At 30.5% G+C, this 21,362-nt stretch overlaps 2 protein-coding genes across 3 annotated transcripts; both read right to left on the bottom strand.

The window, feature by feature from the left end:
• Window positions 1-872: 872 nt before the first annotated feature.
• Window positions 873-3,696, bottom strand: LOC120080195 (glucan endo-1,3-beta-glucosidase 8-like). The gene is made up of 2 exons (XM_039034769.1): window positions 2,979-3,696; window positions 873-2,192 (listed from the first exon to the last, which is right to left on the bottom strand). The coding sequence occupies exons 1-2, from the start codon at window positions 3,341-3,343 to the stop codon at window positions 1,055-1,057; spliced, it is 1,503 nt and encodes a 500-aa protein (XP_038890697.1). The 5' UTR covers window positions 3,344-3,696; the 3' UTR covers window positions 873-1,054.
• Window positions 3,697-8,641: 4,945 nt separating this feature from the next.
• On the bottom strand, window positions 8,642-16,490 carry LOC120080351 (tRNA (guanine(37)-N1)-methyltransferase 2). Of its 2 annotated transcripts, none has more exons than XM_039034993.1 (11): window positions 16,108-16,490; window positions 15,741-15,838; window positions 15,105-15,209; window positions 14,542-14,604; window positions 14,264-14,337; window positions 13,462-13,975; window positions 13,245-13,367; window positions 12,951-13,109; window positions 9,679-9,785; window positions 9,119-9,193; window positions 8,642-9,039 (listed from the first exon to the last, which is right to left on the bottom strand). In XM_039034993.1, exons 1-11 carry the CDS (start codon window positions 16,200-16,202, stop codon window positions 8,977-8,979), a joined length of 1,476 nt encoding a protein of 491 aa, XP_038890921.1. In that variant the 5' UTR covers window positions 16,203-16,490; the 3' UTR covers window positions 8,642-8,976. The 2 variants fall into 2 exon arrangements, with proteins under 2 accessions (XP_038890921.1, XP_038890922.1); XM_039034994.1 differs by having other exon boundaries at window positions 12,951-13,073.
• Between the last annotated feature and the right edge of the window lie 4,872 nt (window positions 16,491-21,362).

Genomic DNA, 21,362 nt, shown 5'->3' with positions numbered 1-21,362 from the left:
ATTTTTATTGGTACAGAGCATTTTCCATCAAAACAAGTAATTAATATTTTGCATGCATAAGCCTAATATCTCAACAATGTTATTGATGAGATATTTGCAAATGAACTAGAAAGAGAATCATTATCTTCAATGTGATTTACATGATTGAACTCTATTGATCTAATGCTCCACGCTCAGAATTCAAAACTTAATAACTCCGATATTTTCCTGTGATCTAGCCACGTTATCTACTTATTTTAAACTATTTCCACAAACCAACACAAGTCTTTTTAGCATGCTTTGTTCTCACTCATATGCTTCTTTCCCAACATATAATTGTTTCAAGCTAAGTGTACTTAACTTTAAAGTTCATATGATTAAGTCATCGAAAAGTCGGGTGCACTTTATTAGTACAGATAGTAACTTTCAATTTTTTCAAACTTTTCTTAAGCATGTTTTTATATCTTTAAGATTTGTCTCGATCTCGGTTCATTTATGTAGTCCTCCTAAATTCGGGGCTTACAATTAGACAAAAAAGTATACTTTCAAAAGTAAACAAGGTGAATTAGGTAAGAGTAGTTTCACAATCTATGAATATTTGAGAGAAGTCCTAATTATATTTGTTAAAAGAGAAAATTGTTTACTACCTAAGTTAGAGATGATAACGTTGTCGGTTTATAGGTGCAAGTAAGAACGTCTCCACTGGTATATAAGACTTTCTAGGTATAAACTAAAAGCAAAATTGTATGAGTTTGAATAAAAAATAAAATAAAAATAAAAAATAGATCACAATATCATACCTATGTAGAGATATAAGGCAGAGTCCGAAAACAAATCCTCACGAGCATCTAAAATATGATTATTTATTAAAGGCAAGCAAAATAAAATAAGTGTGAAATAAAAAGAAACCAAAATTTGAATCTATCATACATGACAAACAATTTGGCAAAAGAAGAATTCTGCCGTGTCCAGAGGATAATATCCATATATTGTAATATACACAAAACATGAGAAAACTTTGATCAACAACTTCCAAATCTTAACGAATTCCTCACAAAAATCATTCTCAAATCCATCACCAATCATATTCCAGAATCAAAAACACCATAAATCCCATAAAAACTTCAACCAAAAGATCTAAAAATCTTTCATCAAACAGAAATGGAGAATATGAAGAAGAAGCATAATCAATCATAATTGGGAACTGGCAGTTTCCATAAGATGGATCTTGTTGAGTCACCACAGCCAAACCATCAAAATCACAATTCCAACTCTTTTGGCTGTTCACTTGATAGTACATATTAAATGCATAAGAAGCATTTCCTTGTGCAGTTAATTGATTGCAAGAAGATCCATATTCCAATGCAGTACAATCTGATAAACTACAAGCATAGTCTATACTATCAGCCAAACCTTCCCAATCATTCACATTTGGGTTCAAAATACACCATCTTTTTACCATATATCTCACTCCTTCAACTGGTATTAACCCTTTTTCTTCTTCTGTTCCAGACAAATCTAGTTCATATTTTGGCTTACCATCAAATTCAAATATTCCCCAATGCCTTTCAAAGCTCCCTGGTTCTATACTTTTAGCATTTTCATCGATCAGACTAAAGAGATAGATATCAATTATGCCTACCCTTGCTGGAGTTCCCTCTCCACTTAAAGCATGTCTTAACAATCCTTGGTTGAACCGTTTTGCATTTTGGATATTGGCGTGTTTGTCACCGTCGGTTGGCCAACCAACTTCTCCTACTATGATCTTCATATCAGGGTATCCTGCTTTCGTTAGAGCTGAAACGAGTGTGTCGAAATTTGCATCGAACACATTGGTGTACGTTAGATCTCCGTCTTTGATTGGCTTGTATGTTCCATCAAAGAATGCAAAGTCCATTGGAAAGTAGTCATTTCCATATAGGGAAAGGAAGGGGTAGATATTGACTGTGAAAGGTGCATTGTTTATGGATAGGAAGTGTAGAATCTCGATCGTTAAATCTCGAACGTCGGGACGGAATTCGCCTGCAGATGGAACCGGGTTTGAGTCCGGGGAGTTGTAAATATCAGCATTGAAAGGAATAGTAGCTTTGACCTTTGAACCAAGCCCTGCATCATTTAAGGCTGCTTGGATATTCCTCAGGGCAGGCAATGTTAACTGAAGATAAGTGCCATTGTAAGACTTAAGAAATGGCTCATTGCCTACAGCAACATACCTGCAAAATCAGTTTCCAATGGAATTTTATGGGAAAGATAGAACCAATATGCTATTTTAGCTAATTTAACATTCATAAATCTCAAAATTTTCAGCCAAAAGAATGGTTCAATGAATGGCCATAATTTAAGAGTGGCATTTGGTTACTTTTCCATAGTTTTGTAATCTCATTGTCAAAACAAAAGAGAGAAAATTACTTGCAGTTTAAAAACTAGAAACTGCAATCTTTTATTTGCCCTTCCTCATGAGAGAGATCGATCAAACAAAACTTATTTTTTCTAGTTAAGGCACTAACCAAAAATATCATGTATAGCTACATGGTGACACTAAGATTAACTGACATGTCTTTTAAGAAGATTGAAAAGTCCTTTTGGCTAATTAAAAGCAAGGTTTAGTGCATATTCGAGAGTCATTTTGAAATGGTTTAAAATAACTTTTTATCATATTCAAAATTACTTCGAAAACATATGGTATGAACTTATTCTAAATCATTTAAGGCGCATATCGGAATGACTTTTAAACATGATAAAAAGTGATTTTAACCTTTTTAAAATCTCTCAAATACCCTCTTAATTACGTAATCAAAAACGACTCTTCAGGTAAGTAAGCAAAGAAAATGGAAGAAAGAAACAGATTAAAATTGGTATGAAAATGGAAGTATCATCATCATAAACAGCAGCAGCATGAAAAGAACATATTGAAAACAGAGAAACCCTGAAGTGGGAAATTCATCAAACACCTAAAGAGCACATAAAAACCAAAAGAACAAGAATCTTCAAAACTCAACTTGATTTTAACACCACCATGATAAGTATAAGCAGTAACATTAGAATCAACCCAAGAAGCAGCGGCCCTAGGATTTTGACTCATAAGTTGCAACATTGAATTGGGAATAGCCAACATAACTTCAATATCAGACCCAATAAGAGCTTCCAAAATCCTATCCTCAGCTTCAAAAAGCTTCAATTTATGAAACCCATTTTCTTGAAGCATTTTAACAACTTTCTCTGGTGGGAGCTGGTGAGTAGCCATAGTTCCCCAGTTCACTCCAACACTTAACCCATCTGGAAAAATCATCAACAACAAAAAAACTAATGTTCTGATTCTGAATATACAATAATTTCTGTGGAATTGTAATCCAGATTTTGACATTTTTATGGGTCTCTCTCAATCTTTGAATCAGAATCTTTTAATAAAGATAGAATCAAGAAAGAAAGGAGAGGTCTCTGTATGGAAATGGAATATTGGATTTAGAATTTTAGAGGAGCTTCATGAGAAAGGGGGGAAATGGAGTTTCATAGAGAAAAAAAGAGAAAAAAGATTCGTTACTTAATTCAGTTATTCAGTTATGGTGGTGCGCACAGCTACAATCTCACGTTTTTTATTTATTTATTTCATTTTTATTTTTTTGGTAAGCTGCTCCCTATATAGAAATCATATATGTATAAAGATTGAAACAAAAATTTTGTGTTCAAATTAACGTTTGACTTCTGATAACGATTTTAGTTTTTAGTTTTTGAATAGTATGCTTATTTTTCTTCTCGTGTTTTAATATAATCTATTGGAATGTCTTTAATTTATTATCTAAGTTTTGAATGATCAAATACGAGAGTCTTGCTATCTAGTCAGCAAGTTGGATCCAGAGGCAGCACGTCCTCGTGGAGATTTGGGAGCAAGATCCCGAAACCTAAATTATTCATGTATTTGTCATTTTTATATAATTTACGTTTATGACCCTAGGGTTTAGTATATAAACTTTCCAGCTCCTAGAAGCATTATTCATTTTGTATTCTGTAACATTCTATCTAATAAAATTGTTCCTACTTTGTCTCGTGGACGTAACTAACTTGTTGTTAGTGAATCATGTAAATCTATGTGTCGATTTTCTATCTTTTTGTTTTTTTTTTTTTATTTGTTGATTTCATAACATAGTCAAAATCTAAAAATCATTCTGAAACTACTTGTTAGTTTTGAAAACATAACTAAGAAAGTAAATAATGGAACAAAAGAACGTATACGTAAAATTTGCATTTCTAAAATTAATTTTTGAAAGCAAAAACTAAAAATCAAATAGTTATCCGATGGGATATTGATAATAATTTTATTTTAAATTTTTCTGTTTCATAAATGTATGCTTTTTTTATGATTCTCTCAAATACTTTAAATTTCAAATGTTATGGTTCCGTTAGATACCATTTGATTTTTGAAAATAATGCTTCTTCTTACAACTATTTTATAAAGAATTTTACCTTTCCTAATTATCCATTTATATTCGGTCAAATTTTAAAGAAGATTTTAAAAACTACTTTTTAAAGAAAATGGCTTGATTTTTTAATATCTAATTCTTTAGAGTATCTTAATTTGTCGAGATAGCTTTGATATAATACTTTTGAGTTTTTTTTTTTTAAAAAAAAAAAAAAATGATTGTATTTGACAGAAAGGGTCTCCAAAAAGTTCTTTACAACGTGGAAATAAAGGTGTAGTTTTTTGGGAGATGGTATATATATATATATATATTCATTCTTGCATTACATAAGTGGTGGAAAATCTTTCAAATATTTATTACATTTGATTTCCATCTCATGAGCTTTTGAATTGAATTATTCATTAAGAAATTTATTATACCACTAATGCTCGCTTGAGGACCAATTATAAATCACACTTTTTTTTTCGCTTGATTATTATGTAATATATAATAAATGATTTTAAATTATTAATTTCTAGAATTTGAGTTGTCTAAAAATAAATTCGAATTATATTATATATCTATCCCTAACAGCATAGTTAATGAGAATATAAAAATGCCTTTTTTTCTTTTTCTTTTTTCTTTTTTTTTTCTTTTTTTCTTCTTTTTTTTTTTTTTTTTTTTTTTGACAAAACTTTGGTTTTTTTATGATTTTATATTAAAAAAATCAACAACTAAAAGTAAAAATGAATGAAGCTCAACAGTAAAATATTTTAATTTCCTTAAAATCAAATGTTCAAATTTGATGAGAAGAATTATGGGGAGAATTAGTATATTTGAGTTAATATTTAGTTAAGTTGTTAATTTATATTAATTAATGAGATAATTATTTTAAATGACAAAACTGCTGAAAACATTTTCAAATATAGTAAGATGTCATTGTCTATCAATGATAGATGCATAGACATGTCGATTGTGACAATCGATCAATGATAAACAATGACATTTTGCTATATTTATAAATAAATTCAGTCATATTCCTATATTTGAAAAGAACCCTAATTAATATTTAAGTAGTATTTTAGAATTAAACAGTTAATTATCTTATTTTTCTTGGCAATTTAGGGTTTTGTAATAGATTTTTGTTCTTAATTTTAGGGATGGATTTTGTAGCTTGGTCGTGGATTTGACCTAAATATTTTCTCCATCAAAATTCTCATACCATAACGACACTTATAGTACTCAAAATAATAATAAATAAGCAAACCACTAGACAATATATCATCACTTTTTATTACTAATCTATCAACTTTCTTCTTAGTGAAAATATTTTGAAATCACTAAAAAGGAAAAAACAAAAAAGCATATCAACTTAAAAAAGCATATGTTTGATGATTATCTAGTAACATGGTTTCCAATTTGATAATGGAATATTGGAGCATGCACTTTAAAGTGATTTTCAACATTCATATATTTATGTTTTATTTTCAAGTTGGGTTGAAATATTTTTTGAAGTGTGTGGTGATAATGCAAATTGTGATGATAAAACGTTGGAAAAAGAAGTCATTTTTAAAAAAGGAAAATTATGTATAATTATCTTTTAATGACTTCTTTTTGAAGAAGAGTTGAAAAAGAATGCTCCAAATTGGCAACTTTCCAGCCAAAGTCTACGTGTAATGTTTTCATCTAATCTCTCTTTGCTTTATTTCTGTTGGTCTCTTTCTCAAAGTTCATCCCTTTATCATTTTACAAAAAAGGAGAAAGAAAAACAATAGTGCAATCTGAATATAAAGAAGAACAAAAAAAAAAAAAAAAAACTATGTATATCAAAAGCCAATAGAGATTATTGTTATCTTCTTAAAAAGTTAATAAGCAATTTCAATGCTTATTAGGAAAATGTAGTTTTGTTCGAGGTTTAAAATATTCATGTCAATATCGATATCGAGATTTCAATTTTACAAATATATCGATAAAGTATTGATATTGACGGATATTTCTGTAAGTCGAAAAATTTTGAAATTTTGTTTAAGTTAATAATTAAGTTTTTTTTACTCTCGAACTTAGTTATGGATATTGTTATTAATATTACTATTCATATTGAATTCATTAGATGGTATTTTTTATGTTTTACGAGCATTTATAAAAGTTATTAAAGATATTCGTGGATATTTAATATCGACGCTGAATCCTTCAATTTATAGATGTAGCAATATATCAACGGATATTTTTATCTTTGACTTTGCCCTAAATTAATAAGAATGAAAGGTCCTCTCAAAAAAAAAAAAATCCTCTCTATAGAAAAGTTGAAAGTCTCTTGTAAAATAGGTGGTTGACCAAAGTTGACGCCTCAAAATAGGAAAACATGACAAGAAAATTTTTGCGGTTTGGAGTAACTTGTGGAAAAAAAAAATAAACCAAATTAATTTTTTATTTAAATGCTATTTTGATCTTATACTTTCAATTTTCATTCATTTTAGTCCATCTAATATTCATTTTACTCATTGTATTTTTAACTTGGGTTTATTTTAGCCCATACTTTAAAAAATTGATCATTTTAGTCATTTGAAAATGAAATAATAATAATAATAATAAAGAATGGGACCAAAATGGTCAATATTTTAAATGTGTAGTGATAAAAACCAAAATCAAAATAATTCAAAATGCAAAATATAGGGACAAAAATTAACATTTTGTAAATACGTAGATTATAATGAATCAAAATTAAAAATACAAGTGTTAAAAATAGTATTTGTACCTTAATTTATCTGTAACTTTGAAAAAGAATACATAATTTATCTGCTCGCCACTCTCCGAGGTTTTTCTAATCAAAGTAAATAGAAAGCACTTTAAATAACTTAGATTAATTTAAAAGTTATTTTTTAATAAACTCTTGAGAGAAAAAATATTAAAAATTATTTAAATTAATTGCGGGTTCTTTTCATCTATTGAGATTTCTTTGGGTCTTTTTAAATAAAAAAATATATATATTTAAAAATATTTACAATTATAGCAAAAAGGTTTTTGGAATGTTTTTATTTATAAGAATTTCTCTTTTTTCTTTAAAAAATATTTTTAATGATAAGATATATCAAAACACATTTTAAACTAGTAATTAATTCTTCAGTTGTCTTTACAGAAAATTTTGTTTATTCTTCAAGAAAGAAAAAAAGAGTTAATTTTGTTTAAATAGCATTTTTCCCCATAAGTTATTCCGACACTCTAAAAATGACGTTTTAACCTTTCCACAAAAAAATTACTATACTTTAATTGTATAAAATGTGTTTGAAAGTAACAACATTTTTCTATTGAGCTATGAAGGCTACAAAAGAATCATAATAATTAAGAATTCATAAAGAAATTCCATATCTTTTTTTGAAAAATTATTACCATCATGATAAATCATTTCCTTGAATTGCAAATATTCCTACTTTTCATGATTCTAAGCAATTATATACATTAGTAATCATAAAAAACAATCAAATTAAAAAGATTAAAATAATAATTATTATTATTTAAAAAACAAAAACAAAAACAAAAAAAAGTAAACCTAATATGTTGCGTAATGACTATATCCACTAAGAAACGCATGCTTAATAAGAGACTTGACTCTCAATAAAATGAAAATGAACATATATGTTATCTAACTAAAAATATATTACTTTCTCTTTACAATAAGGTCACATTTGCAGGAGGTGTATCGCAATAAAGGTAAAAGATAATTTAAAAAGTGAAACTCATTTTTTCTTAGGTTTGTTAGTGTTTTCCAATATTCCAGGTGGACCCCAGTTAAAAATTTGTAATGAAGTAATATAATCTAAATGACGAACATGTAGTGATCAATTAAATTGCACTCAAAAATTGTCGTATCATTACCATTACTATTATGATTATTTATCGTTACCGTGACCATTACGATTTGACTCTTAGAGGTAAAGATAACCTTAATGACAACAGTAAATTTGACAAAAATCTTAATTTTAAGTAAAGCGATCTAATTACATTTGCAATTTAAGCCCATTACAATTAATCTGTCAATGAAATTCGATTATGATCAAACCAATTTTCATTAGAATTGGTAAAGATGTGAAATACAGGCCTAATTAGGAAAAGGATAGCAGCAGGTTCTCCAATTAAATGATTTAACTACCAAAACCAAAACGATTAACAAATCTTGACCTAAGATCCCAAATCTGTCGCTTCTAGGTAAACAAAATCTTTGCCCTCAAAAGTATTATTGACCAGCAAAAAAAGTTGGACAATTATTCTAATGTTAAAAGAATCGAAAAGCGCACTTTCATTAAGGCACATGCTATGCATATTAAGAGATATTGTTTTAAGGACATGAGACATATTTCGTTTTATACAAAATCAAGTTAGTAACGAACTATACCGAGCAAATCTGAAAAATTTTCCACAGTAGAAATGAAACCCCTAAGTGCCAGCCTACGATATCATTCGTCTAGCTTGTACATCTCAGAAACGAGAAACGACTGTGAAGTACAACGATGTGAGAACTATGAAAACTCCGCACGAACAAATTGGGAAAATGAAGTTGTTCTCAATAAGCCCAAGAGATAGGAAAGTTCAGGTTTTACTCGATTCAGCTAGTCATGTCGTCATTGACGCATTGTTCCGGAAGCCTAAAGCTCAAACAGTACATTGCCTGATAAAAACAAAAAAGAAAGAAAGACAAGTTAAAACAAACAATTGCCATGTGTGCACGCACACACACAGAGCAATACCTTGTTTGGTGCAACATCTCTGACCCTATGAAAAACGGGGTCTTGAATATGAGCATTCAAGGCAGACTCAGCCTCCTGGAGTGAAAGGTTAAAAAAGGACGGCATGAGAAAAAATATGACTTTTTCCAAGACAAATACCCAGACAGAAAAGTGAGGAAGAAATGCAATTATCGAAAAGATGATGGAGAAAAAAAGCATGCATATGAACATCGCATCTTCGAAGACAAGGAATCTAATTTTCCAACTTTTTTTTAACACTTGTTATATGCTTCTCTTTCTTGGTGTAAATTCACTTCCTTTCTTTTGTGATTACAACCTCACTTCTCTAATATCTCAATGGAATAGATACATGTAATCCCCCACGGCAATTGGTGCCCTTTTGTAATTTCATACCATCCACAAAATTCTGATTGATAGTTTCTCATTAAGAAGCGCGCACACACACAACACAAACAAAAACAAACAATCACATAAACATGGGGCACAAATATGAAATGGACACGGGCACAATTGAAATGAAAGAGGATGAAGCCATGATGTTATCTGTAGTAGGAACATACTGAAATGATAAAATCTTGATTTTCATTTGCTCGCATGAAGCAATAACAGTGAATCCAAGGAAGGGAGCCCTTCCAGTACTTCCTCTTAATTGAGCCCCTAAATGCATCTGGCAAGAAAATACCAAAATATACTTCACTCATCAGACGAAACAAAACATAGTTACAGATACAGAAAAAGAGCGAAGATAACTGATTAGAGAAGAGAAGACGATTCTTCCCCACCCAAGAGCTAAAAGGGATTGAAGAAACTCATTCAATTGGTATCCATAAAAAAAGCGCGACTACAAAGTGTTGGACATTTGAGGTTTTTCTTCATTAAAATTCAATTTTAAAGTTTTCTTAAATTTATTGCTATATTTAATTTTCAGTTTGACATCTAAGTAAATGTTAGATCTAAGATTTGAGGTCCCGTTTGTTAACCATTTAGTTTTTTGTCTTTATTTTTTTAAAATTAAATATATTTCATCCACATTTCTTACAATGATTTGCATCTTTGTTAAGTACAATGACTAAATTATTAGCCAAATTCCAAAAAAACAAAAAAAAAAATTAGAACTAATTAAGTTCTCAAAATTTAGCTTGTTTTTTAAACAATTGGTAAAAATGTAGATAACAAAAGAAGAAATTTGGAGGTGTAAGTAGAGTTCATAAGCTTCATTTTCAAAAACAAAATGGTTGCCTAAGTTGTTTGTTATTTTCAAGTATTCTTTATATTTTCTTCAATTCTATTTTCTCAACAGTGGTATCAAAGCTACTTTGATTTTCTCAACAATGGTATTAGGGCCTTAGATTTAACCTTTAAGGCCTGTGATTTTGTTTGAGAATAAAAAAAAATCTATTTTTTGTATTTGAAAAATGTCTTCCAATTTTGGTGTTTCCTCTCAACATTTTTATAATGAAAGCTACCAGTTTTGGGTTGTTACAATGATATCCTATCTCAAGGCATTTTACATTTGGAAATACATTTCAACTAATGTTGATCCTCGGCCATTAGGAGAAAATCCAACGTTGAATCACATCAAACTACATGAAGAGAAGAAATTAAAGAAGCCCAAAGTTTACTCTGTGATTCATGCCGCTTTATCAGATCCTATATTTTCTATGATTATTGATTGTAAATCGGCAAAAGAAGCTTGAGATAAATTGCATAAGGAATTTGAAGAAAGTGCAAGGGTGAAAGCTGTCAAACTATTGACTCTCAAGAGAGAGTTTGAGATGCTAAAAATGAAGGATTCAGATTTTGTGAGGCAATACACAACAAAAGTGATGGTCATTGTGAACCAGATAAGATTAGTTGGTGAAAATTTTCTAGATCAAAGAGTTGAGAAAAAAATAATGGTTCGTGTTCTTGATAAATTTGAGTAAAAAATCTCGACCATAAAGGAGTTTTCTGATCTAACAACTCTCTCTACAGCTGAATTAATTAGTAAATTACAAGTCCATGAACAAAGGGGTACAATGCGTAATGAACAAGTTGTTGGTGCATTTCATGCAAAGTTTAAAGACAAGAAAGTTGTTGGAGAAGATGATAGATATGCCACTAAAAATCAGGTGAGTATGGAAAAAGAAGGGGCGTCAAGAAAAGATAAATTCCTTGTTTTTGTAAACGGACTAACCATGCTGAAAAGATTTTTGGTTCAAAAACAAGCTAAGTCCACTATTGCGATTATTGCTACAAGGCCGGTCATATGAAGAAGTTTTGTTATAGTAAACCAAACCAAATCCAAAATTTCCAACAGCAGGCAAATTACGCAGATGGCAACGAAGAAACAAATTTTTTGTTTATGGCATCTCATTTTGATGACGATGTGTCAACCTCGTGGCTTATTGACAATGAATGCACTTCCCATATGGCTAAAGATGGAAATCTTTTTAGCCAGATTGACAAATCCATCCAGTCTAAAGTGATTCTTGGACATAGCGAGACATTACTAGCTTAAGGCAAAAATACCGTTGTCATGCATACTAAGCAAGGGGAACATAAAATATCCAATGTTCTATATATTCCAAAATTATCTCAAAACTTGCTTACTATTGCTCAATTGTTGCATAATAAATTTTATATGATTTTCAAAGGTCAAGTTTGTGTAATTTATGACCCTCAAGGAGTCGAGATTTCAAAGGTCAAAAGGGTTGAAAATGTCATTGTTTTAAGTGGTGACTCACTATGTCTTCATGTTTTCAATACCAAAGTAGAAAAAATCAAAAGATGGCATCAATGCTTTAGACACGTAGACAACGAAACTTTGAAAATGTTGCCTTCTTCTAACATGGTTGATAACACTTTCAAATTTATCTTTATTGATCAGATATGCAACAATTTTCAAGAAGGGAATATGCACAGTCTACCTTATCTAAAAGAAAGACTTGATTTGGTTGCTAGTGTTTTCAATTTGGCACAAGATGGTAGAACAAGGCACACCAAAGTCAAAATTTTATTAATTGAAAGAAGTAAAGAAATAAAGAGAATGAAAGTGAAATCATTGAACAATTTTTTCAACATTCTCATAAAAGCTCTACCACATGGGCAGTTTATGTTTCCACACCAAAAGTTGGGTGTGACAAAGAAAAACCTCAAGGAGTATTGAGATTTGAGCTTTTCTTTATTAAATTTCAATTTTAAGTTTCCTTAAATTTATTGTTATATTTAATTTTCAGTTTGATGACTAAGTAAATGTTAGATATAAGATTTAAGTTGTTTATTATTTTTAAGTTTTCTTTGTGTTATGTGAGTTTCTATTTTTAATAATATTGTTTTAAATTTTAAGTTAGTAGTATCAATTAGTTCATCATTGTCCTATATAAGGATGAGCTACCATGTATTGATTGTATCACATTTGTTGCATCACATTTCTTATACAACATTTTGTGTATCACCTATCTTTTCCTACTTCAATCAAAAGTTTGAATTTCACTCTCATTTTCATTTTTCTTCTCTTTGTTTAACCAACATTGAGATATTAGTTTGCTTCCCCAACATTTATTTATTTTCCCATCAATTCCAATTTTTCAACACAAAGCTTAGATATCCAAAATCTCTCTGCTATGGTCTTGTAAGAGTAAAAAAAATCTATGGTTTCCCTTCATATCTGAAGCATTAAAACGTTAATGTATTCCTTTCCACCGTTCTTAAATCTCATGCTGGCAGAGGTGACCAAACACTGTTACTTCCCAAATTTTCAACTCTTCATTTGGACAAACAAATGAAGAGAAATATGCTATAACAACTGCAATAAGAGAGATGAAATTTAAAAGAAAAAGTCCATTCGTACCGAGAAAATGTAAAGCAGAAGCAGGGAGGTTCATAATCACATGATCAACGTGTTCCCAGGTCCTAGCATGAGATATATTGGACCCCTTCATCCTCTTGTTAGCATTTCCATTTCTCCTACTGGCTACACAGATGGAAGCATCATCAGCAATTCCATTGTCTGTGAAGCAAATTTTCGTTAAAAAATGTCTGCAAAGAAAATTATAGGAAGAAATGGTATTTGATTGTTCAATCGCAAGATATGGTAATGTGCAGCATCCTGCTTGGCTGTGATTGACTGTGATGAGTATGTTACCTTTCTCATTCTCACAACTTTCTGAGGATCTTTTAAGAGCAGCAACGGATATATCGGCACTCCTTGAATGTTCTACATATTCATTGCTAATTTTACTATCATCTTGGACTTCTTCCACCTGAACTGAAGCAAGAAAGAAAAATAAGATCATCTGCACTCGATCTCCTGAAGAAGATATGAAATTTTATTAAAATGATAATGATATTAGTCTGCATACCATTTGCAGATGGTGATTTTTGATTGGTCTCTCCAATGCCTTTCTCACAAGCTTTTAATATTGAGATGACAGATTCTGAATTACTTTCGTTACTGGGAACTGTCATCAATTGAGAAATGAACTTCCTAGCATCCAAATTATATACATGAACACGACCACTAACTTTATTGATTTCTGCATTAACCTTCAGATATCGCACGCTGTCTGGATTCAAGTCATTGGCATATACTATACATCCTTTCTGGGCAGCTGGAATTGCAAATGGACCAATACCGGCGAACATGTCACAAATTATCTCTCCTGGTTGGAACAGTGAAACCAGCCTTATGTGTTCATGTTCCAATCTTGAGTTCCAGTAGACCAAACTATAGTCAAGCTTAAAAGTCGCTCCATATTGCTTCACTTCTGTTACCATATTATTCTCTCCCTTCAGTATTTCAAACTTTGGGACCCGAAATTCATTTGTTATAGACCCCACTTTATTTACGACTGTTTTAATTCTCGGATAATTTTTCTGCAATTAGATTACAAAAAAAAATAGTTACAGAAAAGTTTCAATAGGGAAAATGTGTGCGCGCATGCACATTGTTGGGTGGAGGGGAAGGGTAAAAATATCTGATTCTGAACGGTTGAATTCCTGGAATAGGTACCCGCAACACACACACACAGAGGAAAAGAAGGGGAGAGTAAAATGAAATTAAGAATAAAAAATGAAGTAAAAGCTAATGTATAGTGATCAATAAATCACAATTTACATTTCAAAATAATTAGGAAAATGAGTAAATAGATACTGATGCCGTACATCATAAATAACCTTCGCAATGACATCCTTATATGGAAGCAATTCGTCATGTATATTCAGGTGAGCAACGTGACCTGTAGATCACAGTACAAAATTATCTCACTGTCAATAGTTGTACATGAAAAAACAACACTAAGACCAATGTCACAGAAACATGTGGTATCAAAATGTTATACATAGCAACAAAAGAACGCACATAAAAGCTATATAGAGCATATGGAAATGTACGGCAGAAAGGAAAGAAGTAGATGAAACATGGCAGTGGCTAGAGTACTTAACTATTGTCTCAAAAGAAGAAGGCACTTCCACTTCAGGAGGCAGAATCTTCTTGAGGATATGGTCTACAGAGGAACCACACCATAAGTTAGTCGGGCATGTACAATATGAACACATCAAATGACAGGTAAAAGCAACCTTTAGAATAGTTAAACATCTTTCAGAAATTAAACATCATTCTTATAATTGCAATCATTTGATGTAGTTGCCATAATATCAAATGAGAATCAGAACCAGAGTCCATCAGCACGTACAGTCCCATTACAGACAACATTAGGAATATATACCTCCCATTGATGTAGACAGATTACAAATGGAAAATGAGTGGAATTCAATCACAAACATACAGGGACTGTCATTTATGATCAATAACTAATGTATTAGACTCTCATCCTTCCGATGCAAACAAAGCACGACATTTAGCTTCCACATACTTCAATACTTAGTGCATACTGTAGTAATGGGATCATTAAAATGGTGCTAGATATGCCTCACATAACATTTCACCTAAGGTGAAAGTACAATTTGCGCAATGTGTGCTAAAATGTAGGATTATTCAAAATACCTGCTCCCCAATATGAATATCCAAGTGTTAGGGAATAGGGAACTCGATCAATCGTGCATAAACCTTTCAATTCTTCAAGCATCATTTCTGGAATTTCTGATAATTCTGAGCCATTCAAAAAATCACAAGATAGAAAAAATGGTGTCATCTAAGGACATGATCGAGGAAAATTTCATCCAGAAAATAAAGGCAAAAGAAGGAATAAGGAAAGTGGTTAAGATTTCTAAAAGAAAACAAGACTACTTTTACAAAAATTACCTAGTTATGCAAGGTTAATTTGATTGCTTTTGTGGATGTCTAGATTTTTTTAGCTGGATTTCATGTGATATATAGGCTGTTTATAGACACTTTTCTAACTTAACATGCATTCAAGTTAATGGTTATACCTAGAGATATTAAAATTTTAAGATTAAAAATGACTCGCAATGATTTTACAACAACTATTTTTAGAACTTGAGATCGTGAACAGAGCCAACAAGCCACTAAGGTAACATAAAAGAATCAATGAACAAGGATAGTAACTTCAGCAAACAAAATGTCCTATTGAGGAGTTTCCATAAAGAACATGAAACTGCCGTCCAGGCATATAGTTAACAGAAAAAATCAAATGAAAAAAGCAAGGACGGAGATCTTTACCCGGAGTTTGAACCTTCTCAGATAATATAACATAACGATTCTTATCACTTGTTGGATCTTCAGTCACAGGTTTAATCCGAGGCCTGTCAATTAAGTACCTGAAAATTTTTCAACAGAAACGAACTGAGGACCAAAGAACAGTCTACTTTAAAACAATAATTAATACCAAAACGAACTTTCAAAGAAAACAACTAAAAATTATCAGGAAAATTCTGATGAGTTTTCAAAAAGCGTTGAACTCGAATGAGAAAGATGAACAGTTCAACAAGAACAATGTATAACTAATACCAATACCTAACTGATACATTAAAATCGAGTAATTAGCACAGTATAATGAAGAAACAAAATAACACAAAACATGACTGACCCGTTCAGTATTTTAATGGCAGCCTTACAAAGTTCCCTCGGAATTCTTAGGGCCCAGAGATTCAGATGCACATCGAATTCGCTTTCATCCAACATTGATAGATTAACAAGTTTGATTTTCCTCAATACTCAATAACACAACAAAAATTACACCGAACTCGATACAAACAAATTCAGATCAGAATAGATTAATTATCGTCCTCCAAAATAGAGGAATAGGCTCGGAGATTTTTCCACTGAAAAGAAAAAATCAGAATCGAGATTTTCACCGTTGTAGAAGACTAACAGCGCGAACTGTCGCCGGAGATTGCGTGAGGACCGGCGGCGACAGGACTAGGGTTTAAGCTAAAACTATAAATCCTCTACTGTATTGCACGACGTCGTTTTGGGAGTATTTCGAATTAGTTACCAACCGTTCCCGGTTTTAATTAATATATTATTGGGCTCGGCCGCCGGCGCCCAACGGCATAAGTTGGGCTGGGCTCATCACAGTCAAAGGTATCTGAAATTTATGAAAGGTTTTGTTTCATGTACTCTCCATAAATCATAATCATAAATTTAGTACTTCGAATAAAAAAAAAAATTACAATTTGTAGAGGTAAGAGTTCAACCTCTAATTTTAAAATTGATAATACAACTACTATATCGATTGATGTTTATTCATTTTGACTAATATTTTAAAGTTCGTTTTAATTGAAACTACCCAAATAATTATAATAACTTTTAGAAAACAAAACACATGATTCAAAATTTATATTGGAAAATGTTATAAAAATAAATAAATAAAAGATAACAATAAATTAGCAATAGAGACCAAACTTAAGATTAATCAAAAGTTTATACACTAAAATTGAACCTTTGAAAAATATGGAAATTAAAATTGAGAAATCCCAAAATGATTTTTATTTTTTTTCCCTTTGAAAACCCCCAAATGATAATTCAACCATTAAGAAACTATCAATAAAAATGTTGATAAATTTTCAATGGTTTAAACAATAATGAAAATAAGAAATAATTTACCATAAGCATATCAAGATTGGTAGCTAAGCATTTTCCTCCACTTGATTTTGTCAGAAAAAACTTAATATTGGTATTATGTTTGAATAATTTTTTTGAAAAAAGTATTGTGTTTGAATAAGTTATATCTAATTCGTTAATATATTCTATGCTTTCAATGTAATGAAGTCAAACTATGAACATCTGAAAATACATGTAATAAAAAAGTGTATACCTTAATTTTAAATATTTCAATTTTGTCTCTTATGTTTTTAGTATATTTTAATTGTATCCTCACTAAAGATGATTGATGTAGAATTATTATTAGTAGTAGTAGTATTATGGGTACAAGAACAATAATTATGGAGTTGAGTTGAACCTGATCATATCAATTAACATTGAGTCAAGCTCACTTTATGAATGTTAAAATTATTTGATAATAAATTTATGATATATTACATAGTGTCGTGACATAATTTTAGAAGATAAATTTGATCGCCTGAGAAAGTATCTAATTCTTCCTCTAAATTCCTAAGAACTTTGACGACCAAAATAAAAAATTGTTATCTTTAGTGGTCTAATGAGCTTATTATCAATTTTAACATCCACTAATAATTTTTAATTTGAACATAATTGAGTAGATAAGACTTTAATTACTATTTTGTTATAAAAAGATAGGTACAATGACTTAATTATTATATAACAGAGTCTAAGAACTAAATTGTTACAATGTTAAAGATATAAGAACAAAATCGTTATATATTTAACATAACTAAATCATTGCGTTCACGTAATATAAAATAGTTCGAGCCCACCGTGGATTGTTTTCAAGAACTCCTTGGACCAAATAAATATTCAAGTTTTTCAACTCCTACTCCTTGGACTAAATATGTCTTAAATGAATAACACATGAAAATTGAGAAAAATATTTGGTGCATTGTGGTTGTACCCATTTTTATGTAACCCACAAATTACCATGTGAAAACTTTTATTTTCTCAATAAATTTAATCTTCTTTTTTTTTTTCTTTTTTTTTTCCTTTTATTATCCAAAAAGATGCATGAAGATGAGTGTATCTCAAGATTAAGTCCATGTTTAGGAGTGAAAGATTACTTAAAAGGGGCAAAAAATTATTCTTAAATATAAGGGCAAACTCAATATTACAATCAAACGAGAGCAACTCTTTTGGGTGATTTTCGGTCGATCACCCCAATCCTCACCACACCAAAAACACCTCTCAACTAATTATTAAAAAAAATATTCTTAAATTTCTCTAAAGCAATTTTAACATTTGTTAGTCATCAATGTTTAAAAGAAAATTAATTTTTACCTCGGTGAAACTTGAAAGTGATCTTATCATGCCAAAATCACTCCTAAATATACCATAATATATTGTAAAAAAGGGGGGATAAACAATCCAACAATATCAACAGAAACAGTAAGAAGTTGGAATCTCTAGTTACAATAAGAAGCTTTACACACATACTTGGAATATTTTAGGCTTCATTTTGTAACATTTGGTTTTTATTTTTAATTTTTGAAAAGTAAATCCATAAACCTTTTTCTACTTTTAAATTCCGGGTTTTCTTATCTATTTTCTATTAATATTTTTAAAAATCAAGTCAAATTTCAAAAATTAAAAAAATAATTTTAAAAATTTATTTTGGTTTTTAGAATTTTAAATTCAAAACTATTCTTAAAAACTGGGGGAAAATTAAGTTTGATATTAAAAACTAAAAACTAAAAATCGGAATATGAGGGCCTCATAACCGATCATATTGGGATTCAACCAATAATTTATCAACTAGAGAGATAACTCAACAGAATAAAACACTCGTGTTTCTACACTAAATCAACAATTCCAGTTGCAAACAATATGTAGCATTTATTACTAATCATATTTCTACTACTAATTAAACGCCACAAAAGGAAAAAGAAAATAAAGTTAGTATTTTCTGGATGGTAGTTCTAACACATTTGAATACTAATTGAGAATTTTGACACCAATCAATAAATCTTAAATTTAGTATCTATTTTTTAAGCTTAAATTTAGTATCTATTTTTTAAGATCTTAGGGAGCTAGAGTAGTATTTTAACCAAAAATAAATTGTAATTTTCTGTTCATATTTCCACAATTAGACATTTTCTATTGGCCTCAAAATTAAAATTATGAACTCTGTACAGAGAAGAAGAAGAAGAAGAAGAAAAAAAAAAAACAGAAGTTGACTTCCTTCAGAATTTGCAAACGAATCCATTAACACAAGAACTAATCTCATGGTTGATATTTCAACAAAATTCATAAATACAGATTCAATTCATCGTTCTCGAAAACAGAGTCCGATTTCAAGACAAGAGAACCTAATTTTCTAATCAGTTTATTTACATGTATCCGTCGAATGAAGTTCATCAACGCTTCAATTTCACAGTAAAATTAGAAGAAAAAGAAACTAAACTCGCTTTTGCTTGTCTTCAATTTTTTCTCTTCCCTGCCGATCAGGAGAAATCTACTCCAAGCGAGCGAATCGTGGCGCTGCGTTTTAACGGCCGGTGAGAAATTAAACCGTATACCTACCTCCGATCAAACCTCATACATAAACTCTAAACAACGTTCCGACCACTTGAATTCATTCAGAATCGGAGACCAGTCCCGATCGGAGGCTCTCGCGGACGAAACAGGATGTTGATTGTCGTGTTCGGAGGGAAAAAAACAACAATCGACGGTGGAATTAGGCGATTTAATCAGGAATATCGTGATCGTGCCAACAAAGAAGCATGGAGATGCAACGGCCGAGGATATAGAATCTGGTTTTCTGTTGCTTGATCATCCGCAAGCATCGTTTTCGAAAACTGGTTTTCCGACGGTTTCTGAGGCGGAGTTGCGCTGACTGTGAAGAGTGTGCGGCGGACATTACGGTGGAAACCAGTGGTCGGAGGGATTTGAGAAGAGAGAAAGAGAGGAAATGGATTTACGAAGAAGAACGGAGTTGGGGAAAATGGCGGATGAAGAAATGGAGTATTTATAGAGAGGGCATATGGGCCTGAAGTCTACGCTGTCACCACTCGTTTTCAATTTATTGCCTTTTTTCTTTTACTTAAAATAGTCCTCAGATTCTGATGTCAGCTCGTGGATAATAAAAAAAAAGTATTCGCTAATTGACATTATTACCCTTCCATATGGATTTTTTTTGTAAAATGATTTTTTTTTTTAAAAAAAAAAGTTAAAGTGAAAATTGAAAAACCGCCTCCAAAATACAATGGTATTACAATTATATCCTCAAACTTTTCATTATAAAATTAACCCTTCTAGCTTATACAGATATAGAAATTGTATAAATTTGAGAGTTCAATTTATATCTAGGATCAAATTTCTACAACCATTGTATGTTTGAGGGTACGATTTTAACACTTACAGAATTTTGAGAGCCTAATTTTTATAATTAAAAGTTTGAAGGTGTATTTGCAAGTTTGCAACTATCACCATATTCTAGGGATGGATTTTATAATTTGTCCTTTTTAAAATGTCTATATTTTTTAAAAAATTGTAATTTCCATTCGAGTCAAAATCTGTTAAGATATTGGATGAAAATTGAAATATAAAACAATGTGGTGTTAACTTAGGATGAAAATTGGAACCAGAATACTATCACAATATTTATGATTATGACTACTCTCATTTCATTTTCTAATGGATTTTTCTACTCATTTAGTTGTTTTGAAACCATTTAAAATATGAAGAGTAATATTGTAATTCTTTTAAAAAATAGGGTATTTTTTTAAGTAAATGACAGATAATTTAGTTTTTTTACTATTACAAAATAACGGTTATAGTTTACATGGTTGTATTCAGTACAGTGTAAATTAAAAGTTAAAATTTCTTTTGGTACAGAATAATTACAAATTTATTTCCTTCCTAACCGGTCAAGCCAATAAAAATTTGGCAACTATCCATTATTTCGAGAAAAAGGACCCCAATTAATGGTGGTCTGCAAGAGATATCCTATTGACTGACTAGTAAGTATTATAAAATATCTATTATTTTTCTCTAACTCTAAAAAATTTCATTCTTTCAAAAAAAAAAAAAAAAAATCAAACGTATTAATTAATTAGATTCACTAAAAAATTAATGGGATTCAATTACCTTTTTTCCGAAAGAAAAATATATAAAATGGTCAATTTTTTTCTTCATTATAGTCTTTCTAAACTTTGAGATTCAACATGACAGAAAAGAGATATTGTATTCGTATTCTTATAATTATCATTC

The sequence above is a fragment of the Benincasa hispida genome, chromosome 6 (genome assembly GCF_009727055.1).
Source record: "Benincasa hispida cultivar B227 chromosome 6, ASM972705v1, whole genome shotgun sequence".
Lineage (NCBI taxonomy): Eukaryota > Viridiplantae > Streptophyta > Magnoliopsida > Cucurbitales > Cucurbitaceae > Benincasa > Benincasa hispida.
This window is presented reverse-complemented; position numbering and strand designations above follow the sequence as displayed.

Coding starts and splice junctions, on each gene's coding strand:
- LOC120080351 (XM_039034993.1), bottom strand. CDS start 16,202: ATGTTGGATGAAAGCGAATTCGATGTGCATCTGAATCTCTGGGCCCTA. Junction 13,976..14,263: donor TTGCGAAGGTTATTTATGAT/GTACGGCATCAG, acceptor ATCTAATTGCAG/AAAAATTATCCGAGAATTAA. Junction 9,040..9,118: donor GAGATGTTGCACCAAACAAG/GTATTGCTCTGT, acceptor TGTTTTTATCAG/GCAATGTACTGTTTGAGCTT.
- LOC120080195 (XM_039034769.1), bottom strand. CDS start 3,343: ATGTCAAAATCTGGATTACAATTCCACAGAAATTATTGTATATTCAGA. Junction 2,193..2,978: donor CATGGTGGTGTTAAAATCAA/GTTGAGTTTTGA, acceptor CTGATTTTGCAG/GTATGTTGCTGTAGGCAATG.